Source organism: Danio rerio, chromosome 20, assembly GCF_052040795.2.
Source record: "Danio rerio strain M-AB ecotype USA chromosome 20, GRCz13ab, whole genome shotgun sequence".
NCBI lineage: Eukaryota > Metazoa > Chordata > Actinopteri > Cypriniformes > Danionidae > Danio > Danio rerio.
In genome coordinates this window covers 31,268,190-31,294,620 of record NC_141040.1, presented here as the reverse complement: position 1 = coordinate 31,294,620, position 26,431 = coordinate 31,268,190, and the positions used below count along the sequence as shown (strand labels likewise).

The following is a 26,431-nucleotide window of genomic DNA, read 5'->3' as shown; positions in this document are numbered from 1 at the left end:
TTTGCAAAAAGCATAAATGAGAATAAACAGTAATTGATAAGAGAATAAAGCCAGCATAAGAGCAATAATTCAGCTTTATTTCAAATGTACAATAAATGCAGTAGTTTGTATCGGTAGCAGAATTTATATGTCACGTCTAAGTGAACTTAATGAAACTGCGACTTCTGTTAAAAGTGTGTCCTCATAACGCTTTACTGAGCCTAATAAATGCACAGCTGGCTTCTTAAAAGATACAACACAATATATCAGTCTTCTTATGCCTTAATACTGTGAAAATGAGAGTGAATATGAACATGTACAGCTTGATGAAATGTCTGAAACAAGAGAAATATTTTAACCCTGCTCCATGACCATATATATATATTGTAATGACTCTAACGACTTACTCTAATCTGTGATATATGTTTTTTATTAAAAAATATGTTGATGTTGAGGGCTTATTTCTGCTCTCAGAAAGTGGTTCATGCAGTGCAAATGGATTACTATGTATGTTGGATTAAATCATGGCGTTCCTGTTGTACACATAAGAACTCCTCTGTAAAGGATGACCAAGCAGAAGCTCCTTCTCTTGAACTAGACTCTCTAGCAGCTCCTGCTGTCGGTGGTTATGGTAAACCTTCAGGAAGGCCAGCACTGTTAGACCTAGCCAGCATAACCAGGCCGACCACAGGCCAAACTGTGAAACAAAGAACAAATTACATACTTGTATAACTGATGATGGATATAGACGCTCATGTACAGGCTAAATTATATACTGAGAGAATCAAATATGTTACTTTGTAAATATGTTGTAATACCTGTGCAATGGCAAACTGGTCATAAAAAGATGAGTTTTCAACGCCGAGCTCTAAATCTGTGTCTTGTAGATCTTCACAGCTGACAAAAAAATAAAGACAGTTATAGGAGATATAATAAATAAAATGTGACTTTGTATCATTAGCTATATTACACTATTATAATACTCTTAAGTTCCAGTGTCAAGAAAAGAATATAGCGCCGTTTACAAAAATCATCATCCTAAGACAAGAATGGGTGTTGTTCAAAAGTTTGAGGACCACTTTGATAAAAGGTTTTGATCCACTTCATATGTTGACTACTATGTTTATATACACTGTAATAAATTCCCAGAATTTCACATTACTGTAATTTTTCATAGTACATGACATTAGTGTCACATTACAGGATTTAACTGTTAAATTTTACATATTCAGAATTTTATTGTGGAAATTAAGGCAGGCATCACGATTACAGCAAATTACTGTACAAATGGCAATATTTTTTGCACATTAGTTACAGGAATTCAAACACTCAATATTTTATTCAACATAAAAAAATTAAAACACATTAACGTTTATGCCAGTACAGGCACTTTTTTGATATTTAGAAATATTTACAGAATTATTGTTATTATGATATATCTCACAGTAATTCACTGGGAATTTACATACAGTACCTTGCTGTGAAAGTAATGTAATTATAAGCCAGTAATTTACTGTAAATTTAACGTCAAATATTAAACCGTGTTTATAAAACCTACAAATACAAAAAAGTTTATATCAGTATTTAAATTATAATATTGAAATTAATATATAAAATGAAAATGTCTAAAAAGGTTTTCTGACCCAAAAATTCTATACTAATATGGGGGATTCTACTTTAATTCTTAAATTATTGTATTTTTTTATTATTATTGCCATTTTCTAGTTTGAAAAATCGATACGCTTTAGTTTAATCTTTGCAATAAGCAAACACATCAGTAGAATTTGATACCACAATATGCATCTTTGTATCCACAATCGGTTTATCTTTTAAATTAATAAAGTGCAGTTTCAAGAAATGGCTATTAATAATCAACAATGTGAACACCTGTTTTTTTTTTTTTTTTTTTGCTATTGTTCTTGTTTTGTAATTGTCCATTTAAGTATTGTTTATAGATTTATTTGTATTTTATTATTAGTATAAGCTTTTAACAACTGGCAAATAAACCACTAATGAAAACTTTGGGCTAAATTTGGTACATTTACATTCTTGGGGAATGTTGAGTACGCTGTCCCTTGTTGTGGAAAAATAAATAAACAAACAAAAGAATGTGGCCTTTGATTTTCTTTTTATTTACACTTACTTAAGTTAGGAAGTCATAACCAGGCAATATATCCCTATAATCACCATTGTGTGCAACAGAAATGCAAAAATAAGTAGGAATATAAATGGAAGGAATATTTCAATCATAATAATTTAGGCATTCCAATATTATTCATTAAGGAAAAATATTAATTAACAGTTATTATTATATGAAATCTCATATTTACCATGGAGCTTTATATTTTTATATGCATACAATATGCTGTATTTGTATAAGTACTAAATTTAGTTTACCTGCTAGGCATTGCTCCATTCTCAGTGACAGAATCACACCATATACTGAACCCAACGCTGGAGATTGTACCGGCCACAAACACCACAAATAACACTAACAGAGAGAGGAGGAGGTTCAAGAAAGAATGGAAGAGGGAGCTGCAAAAAAGGGGGGGGGGGGGAAAGAACAATTCACAAAGCGTTACATTGTGATTTTAATCATCATTATGATATGCGTGTTGCCTACTCGTCGTGGCCTTTGCAGAGGAAGAAAAAGGTCCGCCACGCCTGCACGGCAGAGAGGATGAGAGACACGATGCCCACGAAAGTGATGAAGCGACAGGATGACTCTGGTCCCCATTCTTCAACTATAAAGCGCTGTTTCCCCATCGTCATGTTCTCATTTTGCCAAATCCCCTCAGTAAACAGCAGACATTTCCCCTGGAAGTCATCGCCGTTTTCAGAGAGCGGTACAACGGCGATGAAACCGAAAAGAAATGCTAAAAAGTAAAGGATGCACTGGCCGAAGAGAAAATTATCGACGGCCATCGTTCCCGGCGACTGCATTCTGCTACTGCGCATGACCGTGAATGTTGAACTATGTCGGATTCATGTTATTGGACGAGGAGTAAAATGTCTCCACTGCATGACTGAGGATTGTTTTGATAGCACCGTTGCCTTAATGTGATCAAATATGATTTAACTATAGTAGTAAGAATAATAATATATCAATATAAGGTTTTATTGTGCATTAGTAATTTACAAATACAGCAAAAACAGGCAACAAATAAATCTGAAGATAATTGAAATTCAAATAAAAAAACACAAAACAAAACATAAGCAAGACAATTACAATCATTCATAATCTAAGAGTAATCTTTGATTTTGAGCTTTGTCTAGAAAAACAAATTGGTCATTAAAATAGTTGAGGATCATCTTCAGACTTATAACTTTACTTTCCTTTCAAGATCTGGAAAAAGTCATGCTTTTATCACATCCGCCTAGACTATAGTAATTCCATATTGGTCTCCCTCAATTTCATTGGCACAGTTGCAGTTGGTTCAAAATGCAGCAGCTAGACTTTTAACAAGCACAGAAAAACGCTCATATTTCACCGGGTTTAGCACCCTTTCATTGGCTTCCTGATAATTTTAGAATTCAGTTTAAGATTTTACTTCTTGTTTTTAAAGCACTGAATAGGAAAACACCTTCTATTATTTATTTATCTATCTATCTATCTATCTATCTATCTATCTATCTATCTATCTATCTATCTATCTATCTATCTATCTATCTATCTATCTATCTATCTATCTATCTATCTATCTATTTATTTATTTATTTATTTATTTATTTATTTATTTATTTAGGACGAACACCTTCTGTGCCAGCTTTTTGCCAAATCTGGGCCAGAATTCTTTGATACATGGGTTACAATAGACAGCTTTTACATTTTTGTTACAGTTTTGAGAGACTTCATTAACAGAAAAAGTTTGTTGACAAAAACCTTGTATAAAAGAGAGGATTTTGAAAGTCTTCATTTGTGGGTGAAGGATTTACCATTTAAAATAAAATTAACAAAATTGTACATTTTTATCACCATTTTCAATATAACAAATAAATTCTTTTGCATTCATGTTATCAAGAAATTATTTTTAGCAGACATTTTTCCAAAAAATTGCACACTCTAACATTCAACAAATAAGTGACATAAGGATTCCTCACTTTTTTTTTTCTTTTTTTTTTACAAAATGAACATTCTGAAAATCTGAGAAACAATTTGGTTGGATATATTTTATGTAAAATCTTTAAATGAATTTCTCTTACTTTATTTGAAATGCAAAATTTGTATGGTAGCAGCCATGCTTTTTTCCAATTAACCCATTTTTTTCCATTTTATACGGTTCCTTTTACAGCATCAATGTTGTAATATAATTAAAATATAATCAGTTAAAAACATGTCAGTGACACAAATCGGCACAAGTCCAGCACAAACGAATGACACCAGTTTTGGGCGATTTAGAGGAAATAATGGAGTGAAGAGTGACGTTGCAGTTCCCAAAGTGTTTTGATTAGGTAATATCTAAACAAAAAAATAGATACACTGTGTATGTTAACCGCACAAACCAGCACAAACATATGACACCAGTTTTGTGTGATTTAAAGCAGGGGTTCTCAACTGGTTTGGCCATGGGACCCTCATTTTTACATGGTCATCAAGCCGCGACCCAAATTTTTAGGAAGTTTAATACAATTTTAGGAATTATTTAATAATTATTATTAATGATAATTATTATTTATAATTAAAAATAAACAATATTTTATTGCTGTCATTTAGCAAAATGTATCAAATTATAGAAATATTACAAAGTAAAAACGACAAATACTGTAAACAGTGGTTAGGGTAAGGAAAGGTTTGGTTACCATAAACTAAACTGAACTGTGAATAAAACATGTTGTCTGGTTTCTTAATGTCATTTTAATTTAGAAGGTTTTGTACTGAAATTTCACGTCAAACGGTAGGGTGGTCGTGAACGCATTTCAAAATAAAAGTCAAAATGAGTTAAAAATTAAACTTCTGTTATTGTTTTTTACCACACACTGAATATGTTCCCGCGAGCCAAATTGAGAAACACTGATTAAGACAAAATGGGGTGGAGAGTGACGTCACAATTCCCGAAATATTTTGCTTGTATCTAAACGAGGAAAACAGATTCAGTGTTTGTTTTAACGGCACAAACCAGCACAAAATGAGCACAAACAACCTGTGCTGATTTGAAGTCATTTGAGCAACATGGTGTGGAAAGTGATGTCACACAGTTCAAAAAATTATGCTTAATATCCCAGACCCCAAATCAGCACAAATGTTCGTTTTTGCGGTACAAATCAGCACAATTGTAGCACAAACGAACACCGTAATTTAAGGGATTTTTTTGTTTTTATGGGGTGCCAACTTCACGGAGCTCACAGACCTCATGCTTTGGGTATAGTTTAACTCTTTAACTGTCCCACTAAGAAAAAAGCAATAGAACATTTTTGGATTGCATTTCTTAACTATTAATACTGCTAGTTAAGCTAACACAATGCATTTATTTTCTAACATATCCCATCATTTCTGAAATATCCAATTCTACCAAATACATGATATGTTGGTTTATGGGAAAAGTACAGAAATAAATACATATACTATGAAAATCAGAAAATGTAAAGTGTAAGACTAATTTATTGAAAAACATGATCAAAATAAATCATGTTGGACACTAAATAATCATTATTTATTCACACACACACACACACACACACACATATATATATATATATATATATATATATATATATATATATATATATATATATATATATATATATATATATATATATATATATATATATATATATATATATATTATTGAATATTTATATTTATTAGTATATATAATAAAATAATAATTGATATATAAAGTATAAATCATATAATAACTGATATGATGTGGGTGTGGAAAGACTGATGTTATTGACTTGGGATTGGCCCATATGGCATGGAGGTGTTCTGTTAAATCCTCGGGATAAATAGATTAGGTGGAGGTCAATGTGAGTCTGGACGGAAGTCGCTCTAAACACGCTTCTCACCGCTTCTGTAGTCCTTACATGAAATATGCACAAAAAAGGAGTAATTATGACAGTGCCTACAATCAAGGTCCATGGATTACAAGGCCATATGAGAATATATGAGATCTGAGCAGGTAGGTTAATAGCATTTTATGGGTTGTAGGAAGAGCTAATAGCTAATGCTCTTCTTTAACAGCTAATGCAATGAAAATGACATAAAGCCATAAATGATGAAAGACTGCATTTATAGTATATGCAATATGCAAATTGATAAACCAATGACAGTAAAATATGTACATTTTAATTCCTAAAATATATTTTCAAAGGCAAAGAACAACAAAGCTTCTGCATTAAATTCAACTGCTAATCCTTCAGCAAATATCGGAATATTTGTATAAGTGTAATATTTACAGATAAATTGTATATATGTATCTATTAAATGTCTGTCTTCATAACATGCAAGCAAACTGTGAATTTATTTTGTGACATTTTCATCTTGATTTCAGTACCTACGCTATTATGCAGCTAAGGCCATCATCCAGGAGGGTAAAAATACCTCATCTAAGCTGCTTACGTGGCTCTCTTGGCCTTCTCTCCCAGTTCGCTTCCCTCCTCCCTGTGGAACATGTTCCTCGTCCTCTCCCAATTACCCAGTACGTTATATCATCCTGAAATAAAATGAGTTTTACGACCAGACATAAAAAATTACAGCGGATACGGTAAACTCGACCCTTTCCGTTAACAATGGCCGTCTTAAAAGTGACATTTACGAAGACCAATAGAGACAAACTGGCCCAGGTTTTATGGGTTTTGAACTGGGTGTCTGTGGTGACTGGAGTGACGCTCTTCAGCATGGGCTTGTTCTTAAAGGTGGAGATTGAGAAGAGGCGGGAGCTGATGTCAAAAGAGATCGACTCGGTGCCAAACATGCTTATCTGTGTTGGCCTGACTGCATGTGCGATCAACTTTTTGGGGGGAAAGATCTGCTATGACTGTGTGGATACAACCAAGTTCCTGCGATGGAAGCTGCTGATGCTGCCTTACATCACATGTACCTTTTTCTTTACGTTCTGCATCCTCGTGGGTGCCCTGATGTGCTACAGCATGCGCAAAGACCTGGAGGAGTCCCTGTATTTTGGTTTGCGAGATGCCATGCGCTACTATAAAGACACTGACATGCCGGGACGCTGCTATATTAAGCGCACTATGGACATGCTGCAGATGGAGTTTCAGTGTTGCGGTAACGGAGGTTACAGAGACTGGTTTCACATTCAGTGGATCAGTAACCGCTACCTGAATCTCAGCAACAGTGATGTTGTGGAGTAAGTCCATCTCTACCTTCATTTATTGGTTTGTTTTGTTTGTTTTCCAGGCATTGTTTTCACTAAACATTCTTTTATCATTTACTTGTTCTTGTGTCATTCCAAACCAATATGAATATCAATATACAATTATAATACAATGGTCAAGAGAGCTCAAATGCACTCCAAGTTAAGAAAACACATGCAAATAGAAAAACACAAACAAATAAAACAAATAATTAAGAAAGCATCGTTATCAATTTGATAACACACACACGCAAATTCCAACAAGACACATGCATAACGTTCCAAATACATAAACGTTCTGCTAACAGTGCATATCACAATGGAAATGTATCAGGGGACCCAAAAAAACAAAATGATGAACTCGTCGGTGCCAGTAGCCAGTAGACATTTAGCACTGATGTGATTATGGTGACGAGTTTGATTCCTGGCTTGGGGTCCTTTGCCGATTCTTCATCTCCCAAGGCTTTTTCTGTCGGAATTCTCTACTGTCCGATCATAATAAAGGTGAACACCCACCCCCTCTCTCCCCAAAAAAAAGATGAACCTGGCTGCTTCCTGTTTAAACCTGGCACACACCAAGCTGATGTCAAAATACTAGTGGTGGTGAAAACTGACTGTTTTGACTTGTATTGAATTCAATAATTTAGTTTGCTTAGTTTTGTCACTTCATCTAAAGCAGTGATTCCCGAGAGTGGGGTGGAAATTCCAAAAATCTAAATTCAATTTATTAAACTATTAGAATTACCATATTTTATCCGAAACCTACTGAAAAACAAAATAGTAGTTATTGGTAACATTGTTAACATGTTAATAATAAATAATAATAATACAGCTATCAGCCTTTCAAAATTAGCTTTTTATTTTGTTGGCGACCCCTGGGGTGATTGCGTTATATAAAAGACACTGCAATAGTATCAGATGCAGCAAACTGATATTATGGAACACGATTTGCTGCATTCACGTACATCAAAAATTAATACAGGCCACAATTAAACATTTAGGCTGGTTTCCAAATGGCGTTATCCAAATTAAACGATGAATAGACTTGGGCCTATTGATATGCCTGCACTGTTGTGTGTAAGGTTTATATATTTATAATCACCTCAGAGAATATTGGGCATCGCGAGTTACTGGCATTGTTATTTTAAGGCGTTGCGGGCTAAAGAGTTTGGGAACCCCTGTCCTACAATACATGCTGAATTAGGCAAACTTTCTTAGACGTGAGCTCAATGTGAGGTGGCATGTGGAACATACCAAACATATGAGCCCGACAGACACTCACGGATGGCCGACTGTTGGTTTAGTGTGTCCCGGCATTCACAGTCAGCGCTGTTGTCAGAGATAAACCAAAAAAACTTACCTCTCACTTCTCCCACAATACCACTGACTCTAAACAAGCAGTTGCCATGTTTGGCACTTTTTGGGGTCCCCTAAAACATTTCAGTAGTAATGTGCACTATTTGCAGAGTGTTTCTAGAGTGCATGTGTTGTAGGAATTTCCGTGCTCATGGGTTTTAAAATTGATGTTTTCTCAATTTGTTAGTCTATTATTTGCATGTTTTCTCTTAACTTGCAGCACATTTGAGCTCTTTAGGCCACCATACTATGACAGTGTTTCCCCTCAGGGAGGTCCCAGCCCACAAGGGGGCCTCAGCGAGCTCTGTGGGAAAGAGTCCCTGACCCAGTAACAGTGCATTATCTGCGCCAAAGTTCTTGCTAACAAATGCATGAGGCTGTCCAAATTAATAAGACATTTGCAGACAACTCATCCACAATACTGCATGGTGTACCTAATACAAACGGCCTACTGATGTTTAGCTTTTATATGATACATTAGGCTATTATTTGTGCATAAACATATCTAGATTTAGTAATAAACACACTGGTAGTTTGAAAACAATCTTATTTTTGTCATACCTACTGTAAGCTTATATCAGCGATAATATCATTAAATGTGGAGGGAGGCCTTACAATATTTTCTGGGAGAAAAGGGGGGTCTCAGGCAAAAAAAAGGAACCACTGCTATATGGAATACAGAAGGTATTTTGAAGAATGTTCCGGCTGGATTTGTCTGTACAGTAAAAATCAGTGGGGTCCCAAATAACACCATGACTGAACCTCACACACTTTCATAAACTAAGAATATATTAAAATTCAAACAGAATAAAAGGAGTCATTCAGATTTGGAACAACACCGGGATGTTTAAATGATAGTGTGTATTTTATTTTGTATGTACTCTATTTTTAAATGATCTCTTTAAATGAGCTATTTGTTTAATCTAGAAACCCTTGTTTTTAATAATACGGATTACCATTTAGTGAATGGTAATACACCAATAGCTCAACCTTCAATATCAGACAGATCACATTTTATTTACTCTTAATCATCTGTCTATGCCTCTTTGGTTTATTTAATGCTTTCTGGTCCTCTCAGGCGGATTCGGAGCAATGTGGAAGGGAAGTATCTGATAGACGGGGTGCCGTTCAGTTGCTGTGGCCTATATTCACCCCGGCCCTGCATTCAGCATCAAATCACCAACAACTCAGCGCACTATAATTACGACTACTTGAAGGAGGATCTGAACCTGAACCGACGAGGCTGCCTACAGGCCCTGCTGGAGCACTACACACAAATCATGCAGTCCATCGGCTTAATCGTTCTCATCATTTGGCTTTTTGAGGTGTGTGATTTTGATTTGACTCATTTTAAACAAATTAATTAAATCCAATTCATCTCTATTCTGAAAAATGTATTGCATTCTGTACATTATCAGTTAAGGGTGTATTTGATATACGAGATCAAGAATACAATGAAGACCGTAATATTGGTACCTGCCTTCAATTGTTTTGCTTTGTTTTCTAAATTCAGATCCTTTAGTATCTTTAGTGATACATAATCCTCAACAAGTTATTCCAATATGCTGATTTGACGATTAAGAAATGTTTTATTATCATATTATGTTGACTGAACCTGTGCTGTATATTATTTTTGTGGAAACTGGGAATAAAATAGAATGAACATGTTTAATAAAGATCCATTAAATTGTGTTAAAGTGATACTAAATACATAAAAACTTGTATTAATCAAAGAATCATGAAGATTTACCATGATTTACAAAAATATTAGCATGTTAGAACAAAATCTGAAAACACTGAAGCCAAAGAAATGACTGGTAAAAAATTCAAAGTAAAAATCTTAGTTTCTCAGAAATTTTGAATTATAGTATGAAATATTTAGTTTTAACCTTTGAACTACTGATTCTGTTTAATCCAAACTTGAAATAAAAATGTGAGATTTTAAGCATAAAAAAGGTCAAAATAACGAACGTTGTTGTCAATTCTCAGACCGTTTTATCTTTAGATGAGTTTAAGAGATAGATGTTCATCATACTTTACTCTCTCTCATGTGGTTTTAAACCTTTATGAGGTTCATTATTCTGTCAAACACAAAAGAAGATATTTTGAGGAATGCTAATGGCTGAGCCCCATCGAAAAAAAATACTAGTCAATGGGTCCCAACAACCAGCATTTTTCAAAATATCTTCTTTTGTGATTTAAAATTTGATGATTTTGGGGTCAACTATACCTTTAAAAAAATCTTTGTTTGTTGGAATAACCTTGATTTTCATTCACAGTTAATGAAAATATAATTATTTTGGCTAATAATCATTACATATCAATCCTCAACTATAAGGACTACCTGATGGCCTGGGGCCAGAGTGAGAGATGCTCAGGACAGTAGACAGAATCGTTAGGCTGCCTGCCTTGCCTCATCTTAGAATCGAGAAACACTTTGTACTTATAAGTATTTGAATGCTACCTTTTCTATGAAGTCGTAAACACCATATTGCTTTTCGTTTCCACTTATCTGTTTGGATGTTGTATGCATTTTATTTTTTTCCATAACCAGTACATCGAAGAGAAAGCAACAAGATGACAACATCAAATTATCAGGCTAAAAGAAAATGTCTGTTTCTAACATTGTTGGTACAACACGAGAAAAAAATGAAGTGATGTTTTGCATAGTTTGCCGTCACTTTTAAGTCAGCCACCTTTTGTTTTGCAATAAAATACCTGCACATTTTCCATACTGCTATATTTTACTGCTAAATGTTAAAACATTTCTAAAATATTGAAATTCTAAATTCACAGATATTATTTTTGACACATTATTTAAAATATTTGGCTAAAAATAGCATTTTTTTGCTGGGGCCAGTGAAAATTTTGGCAGGGCAAGTAAAAATCTGAACCACTAGTCCAATCTGGCCAGAAGAAAAAAGTGTTGATCTCTAATTTATACAAAAAAGAATATTATCAAGCCATTACGTAACAATTTACTAATTTGCTAATCTTAAAAATGAAATGTGACTTTCTTTTTCCCTAAATGCTGTCCTCTTGCTGTAGGTGTCTGTGCTGACAGGAGTGCGTTATCTTCAGACAGCCATGGAGAACGTGCTGAGGCAGGGAGACCCTGACTGTGAGTCTGACGGCTGGCTTCTGGAGAACAGCATTGCAGACACTGCACGCTATAACTTCAACATCATTAAGAACCTGGGCAAGTGCTACCAGGTGGATGACGATCCCAACATAGACGTACCGAGCACCAGCCGGCAAATGCAAGAGAATGTGCCCGTAAAGCAAATCCCTGAGGCCAGGTAGTAAAAGAGACACTGAGACTTACCCAAGCCATTCCACAATGGCAGCCTTGGAGAGGCAGATCAAGCTCTGCATTGCAGCCTTTGACCATTTACTTGAATCGCACAAAGCGCAAAAGAGGTGAAGAATGACCTGGAACATAAAAACAGGCTGATAAAGGAGATCTCAATTGAAAGGCACTCATTGCAATGTAATCCTTGTGCCATACTAAAGGAAGAGAATGAAATATGCATTTTTAGAAGCTGAAGGAAAAGCGACAGACAGATATTTACAAAATTTAATCAATCAATGTCAAATTTACTTGGATTTACACTGGTGAAATGGAGAAAATTCCTTCAACTGACATCAATAAGTTTATAACAGCGGCTATAAACAAAGATGGTAATGGATGACAAGCTTTCGCGTGCCTCTACCCTGTAATGAAGATTATTTTGTCCATCTTAATATTATCTGAATGATAAACACATTTCAAATTAATCTGAAAAGGGTTTGATTTTAGGCCTTTGTTCCATTACTAAAGAGGTATTACCATGTGTTAAGCATAAAATGCCTTTTGGGATCCAGCAAGGATCTTTTTCTCTCTCACTCAGTTGCTTCATTTGTTTCGTCGTAGGTCTATATTTAGTTTCTCTGCTAGTCAATCATACATCTATTGCTTTGGTGAATTTCTGCATCTGAAAAGGATGAATTTTGGCTTAGGCACATTTTTTCAGACAATTAATTAGTACAAACATTGACTTCTGAGCTGCATCACTGTGTTTAATATACTTTGAGTCTACACTGTCTGTTTTAAACCCATTGTGTGTTCTGTCTGGTTATTGTGACATTATTTCTCACAGTTGCTTTGTTATATTTGGTGTGACGCCTCAAATTAAAGGAGGAAAACAACAGCTATTTTCCATATGCAAAAAAAACTGCATACCTCTAACAGGATAATTATCTTTACAGGATAATTCACCCAAAATTTACAAGTGATTTTTTTTTTCTTTCATAAAAAATGGAAGATTACTAGCTGAAAATATTGACCTTTGTGATGTTTTAGGGACTTTTAGAATAAAAAATAATAACACAGACATAAATGAACACCAGTAACTCCTGAGGGTACAATGAGGTCTTATGAAGTGAAAATGATTGGTCTGAGTAGGAAGCAAAATTTTATTTACAGTCTTGTTACCTTTGCATGCTCCCTCTGTATAATAAATATTGTTTTCTGTTTGCATTTACAATGGAGAGGGAGCATGAATGCTCATTATAATATTAGGCCTACTTGTGCTTATCCTGGATGTTGCAGCCTATATATATAGGTTGCAATACAGGGGGAATAAGATGAACCTAAAATATTAAAAGTAATTATTGGTAATAATGGTCTTGCATAGACCGATTGCAAGACCTCAGTGAATCATCAGTGGACCCTGTTCAAAGACTGTTCTGACGTGTTTACCAGTCTTCATAATGGTAAATCCTTAAAAGTTAGTTTAATATCTAGATTTTTTAAAAAGTATGAACATTTACATGCCTTTATGAGTGTATTATATCATCTTTGCGTCAAGTTACAAAAAAACAAATTACCGTTTATCCGAGGTGTTTCTAATGCAGCGTCTATGGGGCTAAGAGTATATTTGACATTATTTTCTCCTCTGGCTGCCGTCATCAGCTTCACACTATTGTTCTCTTTTACTGAAAGTCTTGATAACATCCTCGTGGTATTTTTTTTCCTTTATTATTTCAGCAAATTGGATTGTAAAAAATTATTTGTTGTACTCTCCCCTTCACTGCACTCTAAGTTTAACCAACTATGACAACGTTTACCCAACTATGATGACTTCTGCTGCTGAGAAAGCCAGAAATGTAAAAAGGGTTTATAGCCACGGGTATTTTTTTTATTATTTTATTTTAGTTTTTTCAGGGTTTCTACAGGTTTCATCATGTCAAATTTAAGACTTTTAAGACCTTTATGTATGAAATTTCAGACTTACAAAAACCAAACGCTTAAGATTTGTTTGTAATGGCCCAGTTAAAACATTACAATGTTATCATAAGGAAGATAATCAAGCCATATTGGTAAATAGAGTTAATAAACTTTTGTTAAACTTTTATTGAGATGGAATGTTTGATTGGACAAGTGTTGGCCTGATTGGGTAGCTTAACATGGACATAGAAAAATAAAAACCTACAACACATTATTTCAATGAATTTCACTTTTTAAGGCCTAACATTTTGATTTGAAATTTTAAACATTTTAAGACCCTGCTGTTTTTTTAACACTTAAAATGTAGTTATTGTTTGGCCTTTATTTTATGAGCCATCAAGGCCTAGCTATATTAAATGTAGCCTACTAATAAGAGGTCATCTGTATGGATGGTTAAGTGCACATAAATTAACAGTATTTTCACTTTTGGGCGAACTGTTTTTTAAATGCGAAATATGAAATAAAGTCTCAATTATTATGCAGTTAAATATGCATTTAAAGCAATGTAAATATAATAATTTAGTAAAATAATGAGTATGCAACAAGACTGAGCCTCCAGAAAGGCTGTAAACCTGGGGCCTTGTATCACATTCATTCGTTCTGATGTCTTCCACATACTTCAGCTCTGACATCAGGGTTTTGTTTTGTTTTGTTTTGGGCTGTGTGTTAAAACACGTCACTTTTTAAAACATTTTTGACGTGAATGCACTTGTAGTAAAACGTGATAATGCCTGTGATTAAATCAGTTGCTTTAACATTACAAGTGTCTTTGTATTTGCTGAGGCCCTCTTTTCTGGACAAGAACTGTTCCAAACCAAATCCTCTGAATTAAAGAGATTGGTGTGCACTTATCTTGCAGTCCGTCACCGAGGCACGCATCCGATTAACAGCGGCCTCTCCTTCTTGGATTAAAAACAAGTCGACTAGACGACAGCACAAACTCAACAGTGTCTGGCCGTCTGCTCCTGAAATTAACGTAGAACGTTGTTGTCACGTGGTACCGTACATGTTACTTTTCTCAGCGCTGGTAAAAACATCCAAAATGGGCCAATCGCAGTCATTTGTGATTACAAGGACAATTTATACAAACATGTTTTGCTTTTGGAAATATTGTGTTTATTATATTTACCTAGGTAAAAATATCTCCAATAAAAATGTCTCAAACCTTAACGCTTTTATAAATTATAGTTTCATGATAATTTACGTGCTAAAAGAACAGGTATAGTTAAAACAAGCGAACAGTAATTGTGTGGATTACAGTGGTTACTCGTGTACATCATATTAACAATTGAATAAGCAATATTGGGATATTCATATTCGTTTTATTTATTTGAAACTACCATTTATTCAAATATAAATCATAGGTAGTAAAATAAATTGTAATATTTTATTTTCCCCAAACAAGTTAGTTGACAAATGGCTGTAGAGATTTGGAAATAAATGTTACTGCTTAAGAAATGAAATACGCAAAATCGCAAATCATAAAATTACGTTTCCCCCTTGTGCGATGTAAGAGAAACATACGTAAACTGCGTAAATCATCGCGTATGGGCAAGGGGCGGATGTTGCGTAATCTGCGTACGTTCGGTTTGTTATTGATGGCGACATGACGTGAACCGTTAGACGGTGTTGTTGCTGTGTTTGCAGTGAATTGTTTTGAAACAGACAACATATCTGTACTTCTATAACTTGGATTTTGGCACTGCCTTCGAATCAGACATTTGTACCGTAAGACGTCTGTCCTCCACAACGTTTTGGCGTTCTAGAGTGATTGCAGGTATGTAGAATCGACTGTAAGTGAATACAAATGAATTGTGCAACATTTCTTTTTCGTTTAAAACCGTGTTGCTATATGTTAGCGCAGTCTACTGTATATGCGACACAACCCTTAAAGGAACATACACTGTAAACACGCCTCCTGTCACCTCTGAGAATGTTCACGAGCTCTATTGAGAAAAACACACACTAATCAGTGATCTCCGTTTGATCGATGCTATGGTTGAACTTAGCTGTTATTTAGAATGCACGAATGCATGAATCATACGCACGTCTGATTGCGCTTCTAGAATCATCAGAGGACATTCTCTTTTATTCTGGCTTTACAGACTATAAAAACAGCGAAGTATCTTACAAAGACCAAACGCAACCCGTGTAATATGATAAATAAGATGATGATAATGTAATAATATGTTAAAATTTCAGTTTAAAGCCTGACAATCAGATCCTTTAAAAACAAAAGTCGGTCAACTGAGGCCTTCATTTTGGGCTCTCACACCGTGTATTGCTTGTTATGTATTATACTGCACAGATTTGCCTAAAAACTAGGCAGCTGTTTCTAACTTACTGTACTGATGTTGCCTCTAAATTGCTATTGTGATCAGAGGCGGATTTAACCAATAAGCTAAGCGACCACTTAGGGCCCCAGGAAAACTGGGGGTCCCCAATAAATATCTAGAAGTATAAATTATACCTATAAACTATATAATGTTGTTTTCTATCATATTTTGTACGGTGAGAGTCAAATAAAAGTTTAACATAAGTAACAATTTTTTAATATCAAACAAAACGTAATACTATTATAATAATGTAACATGTAAAACAAATATTATAAAATATCAATATTACAATCTGCACAAATTTGTCCACCACCCTTAATCATTGAGAAGTCCAGCAGTCATATATATATATATATATATATATATATATATATATATATATATATATATATATATATATATATATATATATATATATATATGTGTGTGTGTGTGTGTGTGTGTGTGTGTGTGTGTGTGTGATCAAAGGTTTAACTCAAAACCTTTTTATTAAGCTATTGTGTTTTTTTTATCACCCTAGAAAAGACTGATTAACGTAAATCTTTAAAAATTCTTTATTCAATGTTGTTGTTAAATGTTGTTGTTCATCATTATTTGCTGTGAAATCTTTGGCGATTAGTATAAAACAACTGTGTATTGGTAATTATATTTAAAGATGAAAATTTATGGAACTAAGCAATAGTTACTTGATTATCCATTTAAGATTTGCTCAAAATGATGTTATTTTAAATCAAAATTACAGTAGGTCTTTAAGGAACTTTTATCAATACATTTCACAGCCACCGTTTCATTACACTACATTTTCTTTTGCTCCCCAAAATTAACCCCAAAACGCTTTCTAAACCAAAGCTAAGCATTTAAATAATATATCTTACCAAGAAATATTATTGAAGGGTATAAATTGACAACTGATACTTAATGCTGTTTAGTCAAGTTGTCTGTTATATATATATATATATATATATATATATATATATATATATATATATATATATATATATATATATATATATATATATATATTTCATTTACATGACAAAACTATTAGAATTGAATCATAGTTTTTGGCCATGAAAAATGCATCTGTACAGTCATAGCGTGTGATCCATGTATCAAATATTGTTCAAATATTCAAAAGGGTCAATGGATTATATCAAAGACTCTAGAATACACATGCCTTAAAGGCACTTTGATTATATACACTCACCGGCCATTTTATTAGGTAGACCTTACTAGTACCAGACCTTCTTTTGCCTTCAATTATTCCCAGGAAATATTCCTAGAAGATTTTGGTCCATTGTGACATGATAGCATCACGCATTTGCTGCAGATTTGCTGCATCCATGGTGCAAATCTCCCGTTCCACCACATCCCAGAGGTGCTCTATTGGATTGAGATCTGGTGACTGCAGCGGCCATTTGAGTACGGTTAACTCATTGTCATGTTCAAGAAACCAGTCTAAGATGATTCGGCCTTTAAGACATGGTGCATTTTCCTGATGGAAGTAGCCATCAGAAGATGGGTACACTGTGGTCATAAAGGGACGGACATGGTCAGCAACAATACTCAGGTAGGCTGTGGCGTTGACACAACGCTCAATGGGCCCAATGGGTACTAATGGGCCCAAAGTGTGTCAAGAAAATATCCCGCACACTATATCGCCACCATCACCAGCCTGAATCATTGATACAAGGCAGGATGGATCTATGCTTTCATGTTGTTGATGCAAAATTCTACCCCTACCATCTAAATGTTGCAGCAGAAATCGAGACTCATCAAACCAGGCAACGTTTTTCCAATTTTAGTGAGTCTGTGCCAATTGTAGCCTCAGTTTCCTGTTCTTAGCTGACAGGAGTGACACCCGGTGTGATCTTCTGCTGCTGTAGCCCATCCGCCTCAAGGTTGGACATGTTGTGTGTTCAGAGATGCTCTTCTGCATACCTCGGTTGTAGTGAGTGGTTATTTGAGTTACTGTTGCCTTTAAATCAGCTCAAACCAGTCTGACCATTCTCCTCTGACCTCTGGCATTAACAAGGCATTTGCGTCCACAGAACTGCCGCTCACTGGATATTTTCCTCATTTGCAGAACGTTCTCTGTAAAGCCTTGAGATAGTTGTGCATGAAAATCCCAGTCGATCAGCAGTTTCTGAAATACTTTTACTTCAAAGTCACCTTAATCACCTTTCTTCCCCATTCTGATGCTTGGTTTGAACTGCAGCAGATTGTCTTGACCATGTCTACATGCCTAAATGCATTGAGTTGCTGCCATGTGATTGGCTGATAGAAATTTGCGTTAACAAGCAGTTGTACAGGTGTACCTAGTAAAGTGGCCGGTGAGTGTATATAACAGTATATTGTTGTTTCAGGTGTTAGGCTTTACAGGGTTGATTGTGTGAAATCTATAGCAGATAATATTTATGTTTCATGACAATTAAAAAAATATATATATATATATAAATATATACATTTTTCAGAGCATCATGAAGATGGGCTTCTTCACCCTCTTGATCGAAGCATCACTTCTTTCTGTGTCCGTTCTTGGGCAAACCACAGATGTTGAAGAGCTTGCCATCAAGAATGCAGACTTTGCTACACGGCTTTACAGCAAGATTGCTAGCTCAAGTGATGACAACGTGGCTGTTTCAACTCTCGGGGCTACCTTGGCCTTAGCCACATTAGCAGCCGGGGCTGGTGGAGCTACTCAATCCGAGCTGCTCCAGGGTATAGGAGTGGACTCCATGGTGAAAGATGGAGAGCAGGAAAGGATTCAGAATATACTACAGCAGCTGAGGGAAGACGCTGCTCAAATCCCGGCCACTGGACTCTTCATCAAGCAGGACGTCAAGGCAGATGACAGCTTCAGCAACCAGGTTAAACAGTATTATAATGCAGATGTCCAGAATGTGAATTACGCCAATGGACAGCAAGCCAAAGGAAGTATTAATGATTATGTCAGAGGCCGAACAGGAGAGAAGGTCAGGGATGTGGTGGAGAATGTAGATCCACAAAGCATGGCGATTTTAATCAGTGCTGCTTTCTTCACAGGTAAGAAAAACAAAGGAGTAATGTCATGATATAATGTCATGACATGAGATAATGTCATTAGGGGTGCGAACCTACACTGGTTTGTTATGATTATCATGCCATCGACTCAGTTCAATTTGATGTCTCAGTGCATCACGGTGCATTGACGATGCGACACAATAATTCTTGTATTAAAATGTATAATTTATAAGTATATTTATTTATTATTTGTGATAAAAAAATTTCCTTCAATACAAGCATATATGTACTGTACCTTTAATTTTACCTACTGAAAGAAAACTGAAAGAATTTTACCCGCTGAAAGAAATTTTGAATCTATCAAACAAATCTCAAGTACATGCATGGAACAACATGAACATTTAAAGCAAATAAACTAATGTAAATATTATTTTGCTTGCTTTTTGAGCCTGCGGATTCTTAAACGCCTATGATTGATCAAGCGCTCAACAAAAAAGGCTGCAATTGGCGCTATCTGTCAAAACTCACTCTGCAGACACGCTCCTGTCTGGATCCACAAGTAATGTTACTGTTGTAACAGCTAATTGATGAGATAAAACGTTACCTGAGAGAGAGAGAGTTTACAGCTTTCATTTTTTCCTAGCTGGGTTCTGATGTGCTTCCCTGTCAGTGAAAGACTGTCCAGCAAACTCACAAGCAGTGAATTGTGCGTAATCTGCTTTTTAAGTAGTTGGAGCATTTTATTTTAAATGACGTCAGCAGGCCTACATAATAACCGGTTATAATTGTTACTGAACCGATACCAAATTGTTTGTGTCTGCATCGCGGTGCATAGAATAAACAATTAATTTTCACAGCCCTCATATATACAGTGCAGACCAAAAGTGTGGACACACCTTCTTATTCAAAGAGTTTTCACATGACTATGAAAATTGTAGTTTCAAACTGAAGGCATCAAAACTATGAATGAACACATGTGGAAATATATACATAACAAAAAAGTGTGAAACAACTGAAAACATGTCATATTCTAGGTTTATCAAATTAGCCACCTTTTGCTTTGATTACTGCTTTGCAAACTCTTGGCAATCTCCTTATGAGCTTCAAGTAGTATTCACATGAAATGGTCTTCCAACAGTCTTAAAGGAGTTCCCAGAGATGCTTAGCACTTGTTGGCCCTTTTGCCTTCACTCTGCGGTCCAGCTCACCTAAACCATCTTGATTGGGTTCAGGTCCGGTGACTGTAGAGGCCAGGTTATCTGGCGCAGCACTCTCCTTGGTCAAATAGCCCTTACACAGCCTTGAGGTGTGTTTGGGGTCATTGTCATGTTAAAAAAAATAAATGATGGTCCAACTAAACGCAAAACGGATTGAAAAGCATGCCGCTGCAAGATGCTGTGGTAGCCATGCTGGTTCAGTATGCCTTCAATATTGAAAAAAATTCCCAACATTGTCACCAGCAAAGCACCCCACACTATTACACCTCCTCCCCCATACTTCACGGTGGGAACCAGGCATGTAGAGTCCATCCGTTCACCTTTTCTGCGTCGCACAAAGACACGGTAGTTGGAACCAGATCTCAAATTTGGACTCATCAGACCAAAGCACAGATTTCCACTGGTCTAATGTCCATTCCTTGTGTTCTTTCGCCCAAACAAGTCTCGTCTGCTTGTTGCCTGTCCTTAGCAGTGGTTTCCTAGCAGATATTCTACCATGAAGGCCTGATTCACACAGTCTCCTCTTAACAGTTGTTCTACAGATGTGTCTGCTGCTAGAACTCTGTGTGGCATTGACCTGGTCTCTAATCTGAGCTGCCGTTAACCTGCGATTTCTGGTTGGTGACTCGGATGAACTTATCCTCTGTAGCAGAGGTGAGTCTTGGTGTGCCAGCTCCCCATGTGAGCCAGCTACTTTGTAGCACTTGATGGTTTTTGTGACTGAACTTCCAAAGTTTTTCCAATTTTTCGGACTGACTGACCTTCATTTCTTAAAGGAATGATGACCACTCGTTTTTTGTCTTTACTTAGCAGCTTTTTCTTGCCATAATACAAATTCTAACAGTCTATTCAGTACGACTTTCGGCTGTATCCACCTGACTTCTGCACAACACAACTGATGGTCCCAACCCCATTTATAATGCAAGAAATCCCACTTATTAAACCTGACAGGGCACACCTGTGAAGTGAAAACCATTTCAGGTGACTACCTCTTGAAGCTCATCAAGAGATTGCCAAGAGTGTGCAAAGCTGTTATCAAAGCAAAAGGTTGCTGCTTTAAAGAACCTAGAATATGACATATTATCGGTTGTTTCACACTTTTTTGTTATATACATAATTTCACAAGTTAATTCATAGTTTTGATGCCTTCAGTGTGAATCTACAGTGTTCATAGTCATGAAAATAAAGAAAACTCTTTGAATGAGAAGGTGTGTCCAAACTTTTGGTCTGTACTGTAAATATCAGTCCAACAAACTACTGGTCACAGGTCACAGGTGTTGATTTTTTTTTTTTCAACCCCTACCAATTTATTACTTCCCGTTGAAGTAGCTACCTGATTACCTAATCATAACCTCTCCCCCACACCTAACCATAAAAACTACCAGATTGAGGCTGTGTAATAATTTTACAGAGGGTCACAATTCAGTACAAAACTGGCAGGAATTGAAGATGGAAGGAGTAAGTCAATAGTGGGCAAGCAAATATTCAGATATCAAGGTAGTTTCTTGATCTTTAACAGGTCAGTGGCTGCAACCATTCAACGCAACCTTCACCCAAGAAGACAGATTCTATGTGAACAAGTATAACATTGTGCAAGTACCCATGATGCTCCGTTCTGGAAAATACTACCTGGCATATGACCCCACATTTAAGGTTGGAATTCTGAAGCTGCCCTGCGAGAACGGCATTGCCATGCTTGTTCTTCTTCCGGATGAAGATGTGGACTACACCTACGTTGATGAATCCATGACTGGTGAAGTGTTTCGTGGATGGGTTGCGAAGCTGAAAAAGACGTGAGTCATGTAGTCAGTCTCTCACATTTTCATAAATCCATGTGTTTTGTTTTTTTAATGACTAAAATCTCCATCAAACTCATGCTGTGCAGCCAAAGTGAACAATCACATCCTGTACTTGACAGTTCATATTTCCCTTTTAGAAACATACAATTTTAAGACAAATTTCTGTTTATTGCTTAAATATCCATTATGTGTCTCTCATCAGGAAGCTGGAGATTCAGTTGCCCAGATTTTCACTGAAGCAGTCCAATTCACTCAGTGTGAGTCTGCCGAGTCTGGGTGTTAAAGAGATCTTTGGAAATACTGCAAATCTTACTGGAATCAGCAGCAGTGAAGGCCTGAAGCTGTCAGAGGTGTGAGGTTTTTCTGATAATACACAAAGAGTGTTGAAGGGTTTTCATGTCATTCTTAATGCATACTGTACGTCTACCAGTTATTTGCACCATAAGTTTAATTAAATGTTTTTAAAGCATCAAAACATATTCCTTTTTACACATTAGAATGTATCTTGTTAATCTTTTATTTTTTTTGGATTTGGGTTTGTTTTGAGCAAAAACAAATGATGACTTTCATGTTTTTTTTTTATCATTGTTTACAGAACAAACTCAATAAAATGTCTTTCTGTGTAACATTAGTTAAGATAAAAAAAATCTTCAGGCATTTAAAACGAGAGTTTTTGCAGCTTATTACAAGCCTCTATTTAAGTCAACCACAAAACAAACAAAAAAATATTTTAAAACTTTATTCTTTGCCATTTCTCAGCAAGATTAAAAATATAATAAATAATAAATATAAAAACATCGTCATGCTGAGTGACTGTGAAACATTATTTCACCAATTTTGACATTTATTTTCATAAATATCAGACACTTTATTTGCATTTATTAGGCTTTCTATGTATATAAAATCACTTTTGTTGCATAAACCGATATGGACATTTTGTATTTGAGCCAAATATACACTACCTTTAACATGTAAAAAAGAAAAACCTGTAATATCCCTTTAACAGGCATAGTAACTACCTGTAGTGCGTTTTTGAAAACCTTTGTTAGCCAACTAAGGTCACAAGTTCCGTCGTTACAAACATAGTTTGTTGATTGGCATTTCCCAAAAACATCGTTTCAACGAACATTCGCAAACTACATCTCAAACTTGTATGTTTGTAACTACACCTCTGAAGCTATAGTTAGAAACATAGTTCCTGGCTGTGCTCTATTCCCAGTTCACCTCCTTATGCCCTATTCATTTTAAACATTCATCATTTGCAATGATTTAGAAAAAAAATCATTAAAGTCATCGCTCTTAGCTTTAATATGCTTTCAAAGCATTTTTACAGTTCAGTTTTAGAGATCTTTATGTTTACAATTTCGTAGCCTTCGTATTGCACTTTGAAAACATTAATGTCATTTTGAACACAGTCGTGGTTCATGATGAAAGCTATAGGTGACCTATTATGTAAAAGCAGAATTTATGTTATGTCTCCAAAGCATAGCAAACGTTAATGCTTTTAATTTATAGTAGGTTATTTATTAAGTATCTGTACTGTATATGGCATGGGCCTGTTGGTTAGAACATTTCTGCAGTGGTTTGCATGTCAAATTTTAAAAGTAGACTCTTAAAAAAAAAAATGAATAAACAATTTCCTACTTATAATAATATTAATAATCATCATCATCATCAATAGTATTGTTATTAAAGTAGGGTTTTTTCATTGTCTAATAAATATTAAATTCAATTTCTTAATAAATAGCTTAATTATTTATTTATTTATATGATTTATATATGATATTATAGTATGTGTTAGCTTTTGTAAGTGCTTTTATGTTTCAAAATACAATTTGGAATATTGGAAAGTGAGTGCATGTTTTTTCCAAAACTGATATTGGATTTTTTTTTAAATGCATGTTCGTGTAAAACAATATAGTTTGCACAAAGAAATTATAGTTTTTTTTTTCTCTAAAGAGGTTGTTAACACCCCATTTAGAGCATCATTATGCGTGTTTTACGTTATAACTAACGTGGTTCAAACGATGGATCTGCGACAGAGAAACTACAGTTTTGGGAAACACTCGTCACTACATCGTTCTTTTCCCAAATGATGCATCGTACTATGATAGTTTAGCCGCGAGTTACGATGTTAATTGGGAAACGCACCCCTGGTTGATGTTATGTTATGGGTTATCATTAAAACTCAATTAAAGCAAAATTTATTTAAAGTGGTGTCTGGAATAAAATTTAACCAAAGAAAAACATGAAATAATTTTCTCAATGTGCAAGTTCAAGGGAAATTGTGAAATCCTTGCTGAAAAAAAAAATCATACTCTTTCTACCATGATGGTTGACATAATTAAAAATAAATAAATATAATGATAAATACAAAATGCACTGACCAATGGCGCTTGATTCCAGGTGGTACAGAAGGTGGCTGTGGATGTGGATGAGTCTGGAGGCTCACTGGCAGAAGCTTCCGGCAATCTCTTCATGAATCCTCTTCCTCCCAGGCTCACTTTCAACCGACCCTTCATTTTTGTTGTCTACCATGAGGTCACAAAATGCATCCTCTACATTGGACGTGTGGTCGACCCAACTAAGAACTAATTAGAGAAACTACCAATGGTGTATACAGGTGTTCTCACTCCTACATCCATTTGTTTTGCGTGAATAACCAAATATTAATAGTGTTTTAAAACAATTAATATCAGTATCAACCTTTTAACTGTTATTAACATTATACTGTGATTTAATTAACATTAAGTAGCAGCATAATATAGTCACAATCCAATGTTTGCTAGGAAATTAAATGAATAGTGTACTTAATGTCAAGTGTAACTAGTAACTTGTTTTTCTATGTGCGCTGTCAGTATTTAAAGAGCCAGTTCAAAAGCAAGTCATTAAAGCACGTCATATTCAACATGAATTTTATTCATTGGGTACTAAGATGTTGGCGTTAATCAATCAGGTGCTGGGTGGCACCAGGCACAATCTCATTGGTGGGATGGGATGGAGAGTTCCAAAACTCTTCAATCATAAAAATACATAGTGCTTCTTTTTCTCTTAGCCACTTCAAAAATATAAAACAGAGAATTTTGCAAAGCATGCTATAATACAAGAAACAAAATAATGAGGCAGTAAATTAAATACATTCAATTACTCCTCAACTCTCGGTTTCATTTTATGATGTATGGTGTGAGATTTTGATTGTTTTTTTTTTTGTATGAAATAAGGCAGAGATGGATCAATGCAGACCTTAATTGATGCCCCAGCACATCTTAAGCCTTTTCTGGGATAGAAGAGAGAATGGACACATCAAAATGGAGGGACACTGCTGTGCTGCTGCTGCAGAATGAAAAGTCTTGTAAAAGGGGCTTTAAGTCAGAAGGCAAAGTGGTAATCACTCTCTCCCAGACTGCATTCCAAATGAATTCGACTTCCGCTGTCTGTCGAACACAAACAGAAAGACAACATAAGATCACTCTTGCTGAATCACACCCGTTCATAATAAAACAAAATTGCATTGCTAAGAAAAAAGAAATTAAAATAAATCAAAACATTGTACAAAACAATTATAAAAATGTATTATAGATCCCTTAAACCAACACCAAATCCTTTAAATGTTCGTCATTATTCAGAACAGATAGAAATGTATGTAAAACAAACTGAATTTTTTTTTATAATTTTCACCTTAAACTAGAATGATAAAAGCCTAAATAAATGTATTTAAAAGGAGCACCTTCAAATATTTGGGCCACTGGAAGTTGAAAAAAATTGTATGCAAAAAAATGTGTAAGTAAGGTTTTGATTCAGCTCTGCATGCGCACAATGAAATAATATATATATATATATATATATATATATATATATATATATATATATATATATATATATATATATATATATATATATATATATATATATATATATATAAAACGTGTCTGAACAGAATAAAATCATTGTGATAAATGAATAAATAAAAATAATAAATAAAGTACTTTGACCTGTAAAATGCCTCTTGTTTTCTCTCAATAGTATGTAATTCATAAATTCACAGTATATTCACATGATTGCTTAAATAGCCATAGAACTTAACTGTCAAATGTAAAAATGTACATTATGTCTTGTGGCAGTTGCCTTAATAATCCAGTAGGCTCAAAAGGGAGCATGT

At 35.0% G+C, this 26,431-nt stretch overlaps 4 protein-coding genes across 20 annotated transcripts in view; 2 read left to right on the top strand and 2 right to left on the bottom strand.

Annotated features, from left to right (window-relative positions):
* Positions 1–56: 56 nt before the first annotated feature.
* Positions 57–15,648, bottom strand: tmem179aa (transmembrane protein 179a, genome duplicate A). Of its 2 annotated transcripts, XM_087296615.1 has the most exons (5): positions 14,466–15,648; positions 11,974–14,195; positions 2,377–2,514; positions 798–876; positions 57–676 (listed from the first exon to the last, which is right to left on the bottom strand). In XM_087296615.1, exons 2-5 carry the CDS (start codon positions 12,087–12,089, stop codon positions 497–499), a joined length of 513 nt encoding a protein of 170 aa, XP_087152741.1. In that variant the 5' UTR covers positions 12,090–14,195; positions 14,466–15,648; the 3' UTR covers positions 57–496.
* On the top strand, positions 5,892–14,044 carry prph2lb (peripherin 2-like b). 3 transcript variants are annotated; one of them, XM_087297688.1, is made up of 4 exons: positions 5,892–6,098; positions 6,471–7,286; positions 9,727–9,973; positions 11,697–14,044. In XM_087297688.1, the coding sequence occupies exons 2-4, from the start codon at positions 6,709–6,711 to the stop codon at positions 11,949–11,951; spliced, it is 1,080 nt and encodes a 359-aa protein (XP_087153814.1). In that variant the 5' UTR covers positions 5,892–6,098; positions 6,471–6,708; the 3' UTR covers positions 11,952–14,044.
* On the top strand, positions 15,539–25,841 carry serpina10a (serpin peptidase inhibitor, clade A (alpha-1 antiproteinase, antitrypsin), member 10a). The gene is given in 5 exon segments (NM_001045071.2): positions 15,539–15,694; positions 18,728–19,298; positions 21,993–22,266; positions 22,475–22,622; positions 24,679–25,841. Coding segments are annotated over 4 exon segments (1,176 nt in total). The 5' UTR covers positions 15,539–15,694; positions 18,728–18,733; the 3' UTR covers positions 24,868–25,841.
* Positions 25,171–26,431, bottom strand: part of ppp4r4 (protein phosphatase 4, regulatory subunit 4) — a 68,758-nt gene continuing 67,497 nt past the window's right edge. For all 14 annotated transcript variants that reach the window (XM_087298254.1, XM_087298259.1, XM_087298257.1 and 11 more), the window contains one exon: positions 25,171–25,706. In XM_087298254.1, the coding sequence (XP_087154380.1) occupies positions 25,661–25,706 (46 nt within the window). In that variant the 3' untranslated portion in view covers positions 25,171–25,660. The remainder of the gene's footprint in view (positions 25,707–26,431) is intronic.